Source organism: Alexandromys fortis, unplaced genomic scaffold (genome assembly GCF_014885135.2).
Source record: "Alexandromys fortis isolate MF-2015 unplaced genomic scaffold, M_Fortis_MF-2015_v1.1 scaffold_38, whole genome shotgun sequence".
Lineage (NCBI taxonomy): Eukaryota > Metazoa > Chordata > Mammalia > Rodentia > Cricetidae > Alexandromys > Alexandromys fortis.
The window spans coordinates 11,626,235-11,632,234 of record NW_026067916.1 but is presented as its reverse complement, the minus strand read 5'-3'; the positions used below and the strand labels follow the sequence as shown (position 1 = coordinate 11,632,234).

General features: G+C 48.7%; 1 protein-coding gene across 3 annotated transcripts in view; it reads right to left on the bottom strand.

Moving 5' to 3' along the window:
* Positions 1–1,372: 1,372 nt before the first annotated feature.
* Positions 1,373–6,000, bottom strand: part of Magi2 (membrane associated guanylate kinase, WW and PDZ domain containing 2) — a 1,234,898-nt gene continuing 1,230,270 nt past the window's right edge. For all 3 annotated transcript variants that reach the window (XM_050139790.1, XM_050139791.1, XM_050139792.1), the window contains one exon: positions 1,373–2,223. In XM_050139790.1, the coding sequence (XP_049995747.1) occupies positions 1,673–2,223 (551 nt within the window). In that variant the 3' untranslated portion in view covers positions 1,373–1,672. The remainder of the gene's footprint in view (positions 2,224–6,000) is intronic.

Below are 6,000 nucleotides of genomic sequence, written 5' to 3'. Positions count from 1 at the left end.
CATCTTGGACATTACTTTTACAGGCTGCTAAACCCTTCACACGAGGCTTTTGACCTTACTAGCTTGTCAAACACCATCCCTCCGTCTTCGGGGGAATTAAACTCGGTGGTGCTCAGATGGCAAAGAGAGGGGAGACTCACTCACCTGGGACAGCTTTTCTGGGTGACCAGGTGGGATGGATCTGAGTTCCCCTTTTACCTACTTGACTACCAGTACAGAGGGACGAGGAGTCTTATTGGCTTTGGAACTTGTGAAAGGGGCAGACTATGGGAAGGGTTGAAGCCTCACTCAAACAAAGCACATTCTGCCTCTTAATACGCACAGCTACAATAAGGGCCAATGGATAACTAACGTTTGAGGGTTTTACTGCGGGGGCACCAGGGAACATGAAGGATCGTCCAGGGCTGTTAGTGCAGTAGAAAATGTTATACAAGGCGAAAGCAAACCAAATGCAAGCAAAAGGGAGAGGAAACAAGGAAAGATGAACGGAAAGGAATGCCAAAGGACTCATGTTCTTTAATGAAAATAAATTAGTTATCATAACGCTTTTAATATTAGAGGTTCATTCTAATTTGAGAAATATAGGACAAATGCTTTGCCAAAAGTGCCAAGGAAGTAATGATAGAAGTCTTAAAATAAGACAATAAAGTAGGTAAAATAGAACATTGCTAACAAAGCAGCTACCTATCTCTCTGCGTCCGGCATGACAGGAAAGCCTTTTCAGGAAGGAAATGCAGCGTTGCCAATCTCGATGAAACAGATCGTGGTCTTCTGCTTAGAAAACTCATATTTTAGAGGAAAACCAATTAAGATCTACGAGCTAACCTGCAAAATTCTGACTTACCGCAAACTGTTCCCTAGGATATAATTTTTAAAACCTTTTTTTCCCCTACCACTGAAAATGTACAGAAATGCGACTTGATCACAGAAATGGCAGTAAAAACGGCATCCCACCAGGGAATTCACTAGGTATCTAACATCCCGCAGTAGGCAGGGAACGGTGCTAATACCGTTGGTGGATGCCGGGGGGTGAGCCATGGAAACGTCATGGGCGAACAGTTTAGAATGTTTCAAAGAAACCCTTTAACCTCTGTCTAGGTATGTCAAGAACGACTTATTTACAACACTTTAGATCAATTAAAAGATATAATCTTGTCTCAGTTTCCACTTGCTCCGTGCAGTCTGATTATTTTTTTTAAGGCGATATTCCAGTTTGTGATTGCTCTGAACTTGTCCAGTTTCTTGATATAGTTTGGATGACATCCGAAACCTTCATGCAGTGGGGGGGGGGGNGGGTAAGGGGTTCAAAGTCATCCTGGGCTACTGAACAAGTTCGAAGCCATTCTGTACTTCATGGGGGGGGGGGGGGGGGGGGACTTCTTTTTCTCTTTTGAAACTAAAGCTACACCGCACTGTCTCTCTGTGATGTTTGCGTGATTTTGGTTCTTCCGTAGCTGCCAAAGCTCCCACCATGGAACCGGGGGGCTTTAGGATCAGTTTAGGTCTGCGCGCACCCCTCGCCGTGCCGCCCACGCGCGTCGCACGGCCCACCGATGCTCCCGGGCCTCGGCGTCTCGCGTTGGATCTCTGCGTGTGACAGTGAAAATAAATTAAAACGCCGTGAGACGGAAGCCGGGAAGAGCGGCCTGCGTGGAGGCGCCTGGGGGCCCCCTCATCTGCCCGCGGCCGAGGCGCCGGGCTGCAGGGCGCCCGGCAGCTTATCCGAGCCTGGCACCTTCCAGGGCCCCGGCGCCACCGCCGCCGCCTTGCGCGCCGGGCCGCCCGTCGGGGGCCGTGGTGCGGGGCGGGAGCCCGGGCGCACGCCCCCCTTGGCCTCGGCCCCGGGGCCCTCGCGCCGGCCCCGCAGCGCCTCCTTCCCGTCGGCCGCCTCCGAGGCGGGCCTGCCGGCCTCGGGCCTCCCCTGGCCGCCGGGCGCCTCCTCCAGCCTCGGGCGCGCGCTGCTGCGCTGCGGGCTCGCCGAGCGCTCCCTCTGCTCCCCCAGGCGCTGCTTCTTCTGGCCGCCGGCCGCAAGCTCCTTTGGTTTCCTAACGTCGCGTTCCCTTTGGCTATCCCAAGTCGGGTCTGGGCCTCTCTGGGGGGAAGGGTCGGAGGGTGGGGCTGGATGTGATGGAGAGAATGGAGCGAGGATGTCTTCGAGGGAGACGCCTACTTCCGGCAGGCCTGGGGCGGCGGCAGCGGCAGCGCTCCAGGCGTGGGGTTCGTCTGCGGACACGAAGCTCAGCGTTAGGGTGTGCCACAGCCCCTGCTCCAGCTCCCCACCCCCCTGTCCGAGACCCGGGCTGGCAGCCTGGAGGCTGTTCTCAGGGGCTCCCCCGCTAGCACCCATCACTGCCAAGGGGGCAGCCAGCCGCGCCCAGGGATTCTGCTCCCCACCCGACCCAGGCCTGCATCAGTGCACAGGGTTCAAGGCACAGCTCGGGCCTAATCCCTTCGCCTCGGTCTGGGCAAATTCGGTGTCAAGTCTAGCAGGGACACCGACTTGACAATAACCAATGGCTCTCAGCTCCACGGTGGTTATGAAACTACACATCGCCCAGTGGCCCTGGCCAGCAGCGGCGAAGCGGCTTCTTTTGTTTTTTTAGCAGCACCCAGGGATTCTAAGGGAGATGGTTAAAAGCCAGGATTTAAGAGTCTGGCGAGTGATTTTTCTCCACCGTTAGGTGTCGCTCAAATCATAGTTCTCAGCTATTGCCTGATAATTTTGGGATTTTGGTTTGATTCATCAGAAAACTATCATTACTCTTTTGCCTGAAAAAGAAAATCGTTGTCTTTGTCCTTCCTTCCTTCCTTCCTTCCTTCCTTCCTTCCTTCCTTCCTTCCTTCCTTCCTTCCTTCCTTCCTTCCTTCCTTCCTTCCTTCCTTGTAGTTTTAAGATGGATAACCCCTAGACTAAGATAAACGGGACTGTTTCTAGAAAGCCTAGTTTCAACATCTATTGAGGATTTACTGTGTTTACTTCCAAAAAGGATTTAAAACAACTTAACAACATATATATATATATGAAATGACTTAGAACAGAAGCCAAGTAGGGAACAGATGCGTGAGAAATCAAAGATGAGTTAGTTATGACCACGAACAATATAACATTACCCCGAACTTCTTTACCCTAAGGCAAAAATAATGCAGGGAAATCCAATACAGGAACCTTGATATTTGTGAGCGATATGCCTCATGACCTTTGAAAAGCCTTAAGTTCTGCAATACCGTTCTGGGATGTAATTTTCTCCAAGGAATTGATATATGAGTGGAGGGACATAGAAGCCACATTCATACTGGATTCTGAGTAGCTGGTGACCCCTGAGTAGCAGGGGTCAGAGGTGACCTTGTGTGTATCCAGTCCACATATACCAGGACTCTGCTTTTTTGAAAAGTTGAGATTTTTTACAGAGCAGTTCTAATAGCGACTTAGATGAGAAGGAAAAATGATATTTTCCCCAACACTTCTGGCCACCTTTAGAATACGAAATTAGCTGTCAAATGTTTCTCCTCCGATGTGAAATCTGGATAGGTTATTTTGAGCACAGTGCTATCTTCCTTCCCTCCATATGTTCACGCCGCAGAACATGGAGCATGTCCAGCTGCGGGATAGCATTAAAAATCAAAGTAATCTATGACAGAGAGTAATATATGACATATTCGTCAATATGGGAAAATATTTCCGTAAGCAGCTAAACACACCACTTAAAGACCTTCGTAGTTTGTGAATAGCCCTTTCTGACCGGGGCCATGGCAGTGACGGGTTGTATGTTAGCAGCTCTTTCCCCACCACTAAATCACGTGTGGTAGCATCGATTAGCTGGCCTTAAATGTCTCCTGAGACCCAGGGAGAGGGCCAACATTACTTATACCATTTCCTGAAGAAGGAATTGAAGCAGAAAGAAAGGTTAAGTAGCATGGCCAAATTTATAGAATTATAGAATGGCTACCATTATGGGTTTCTTTACCCTTTTTACTGACTGAGAAAAGTGCCAGACTGAACAGGAGGGTTCTCTTCAGCCCGTGAAAAGTATTAGTGGGTCTGGAATCGTTTCTGAAGCCTTAGTCGTCCTCCTTCTCCGCGTTCCTGTCTCCAGTAACTCTCCCTATGAAAAGCTAAGGATGGGTTTATCTACAAATACAAATCTTACTATAAAAAGATTTTTCAAGAAATGTTATTAAGTGATTAAAAGCTGAAGGAGAATGCTTAGTTTTTGTGTCCTAAGCTACTACTTATTAAGAATATTAATCAGAAATTAAAATTAACTGCGTATAAAGTAAAATATTCAGAAGCTTTAATCTTTATATGTGCATATCTTTTTATTTTTAAATGAAGGAACTCTATAGTTCAGTTCTGGACACGCAGTGCCCACACAGGCATGAGCTTGTGGGGCTCCATAAGGCACCTCAGTAACAGGGGGAGAGGGTTTGGGACGGGGAGACCCCTTCTCTAATCTTTCAAAGTCTAAAGCTCATGACATCATGATGTACAGTGAAAGAATTACTCAAAATCAGTAATTTGATTCCTAATTTCTGATTCCCTGGACTGATTCCTTTAGGTCATGTGTTTTTGCTTTCCCAACTTCATTCTTTTTTTTTTTTTTTTTTTTTTTTTTCTTGTATCTAGGAACAGGCTAAGGTGTGTGATCACGGACCTGGGCACAGGCTAAGGTGTGTGGTCCTGAGACCAGCACAGGCAAAAGTGCGTGATCACGGACCTGAAAACTGTTTGAAATGTGTGATCAAGGACCCAAGAACATGCTAGGGTGCGCGATCATGGGCCCGGCACAGGTTAGGGTGCGTGATCATGGGCCCGGCACAGGTTAGGGTGCGCGGTGATGGACCCAGCACAGGTTAGGGTGCGTGATCATGGGCCCAGCACAGGTTAGGGTGCGCGGTGATTGGCCCCGGCACAGGTTAGGGTGCGCGGTCCTGCACATGTATCAAGTGGTTGAGGAAGATGTCTCCTCAGCATCTTCTCTGAGGTCTTCTAACAGGAGCTGTAACTTGGTGCAACCTGCAAAGTTGAAACCTGGCCTGCTGGGATTTTTGCAGCTGCTCTGTTCAAACAATGTCCCAGGTGCAGTGGCTAGAATCAAATTCGCTTTATTGGTGTTTCCTCTCGTACCCTGCCCAACTCAGTGATACTTTTGTGTCAAATCCAGAGGACACCTCTGTGTCTCCACCCTCCTATACCACATTCTCACACAGACAAGTATTTCCGTAAGCACACTGAACTCGTAACTTCATGACACCCTAGTCTCCTGCTCCTCACCTGAATCCTCTTTTCCACCACCTTATTAGGGCTTTAGTCTTAGGTAGTTTTCCCCCACCACAGTCTCTCTGGGGCACTCTCTTCTATTTGTAAAGCTGGTATACAATGCTCCCACGGTTACTGCGGGGCTATATTCTACCCAATGACTCCGGGCCGTGTAATCCATCTGCCATCTTGATAGCTCTCCTTGAAAAGTGTATTACCATCTGCAGTAACTAAAAAACTGGAGACCCTTCCCTCCATTGTCTCTCCATGGTAGACGGTGGGTGTCACGCTGAATCTCTTCCTTTTTCTGATCTCACAAATCCAACGCATCTGTTTTATTAGTCCCATCTTCATATACAAATTGGCTCCAGCGACTTCACCTTCTCTTTTACTAATGTAATTCAAGATAAGGGGCAGTGTCTAGAAGGATGCAGCTAATGTAGGATGATCAAAACAGTCACATTTAAAAGGAGGCCACCAGTGGCCATATTCCCTTGGGGAGACTATAGAAGTTCTACATTCTAGGGCCAGGCTATGGTGGTGCACACTTTTAATCCCAGCACTCGGGAGGCAGAGGCAGGCAGATCTCTGTGAGTTTGAGGCCAGCCTGGTCTACAAGAGCTAGTTCCAGAATTTCGGCCCTGTCCAGAGACATGTTATAAATGGTGAGCCACCACCAACCACCACCTGTCTGTGCAAAGCACTGGCTTGCTTTGAGGAAGCCATTTGGTTCCAGACCCTGA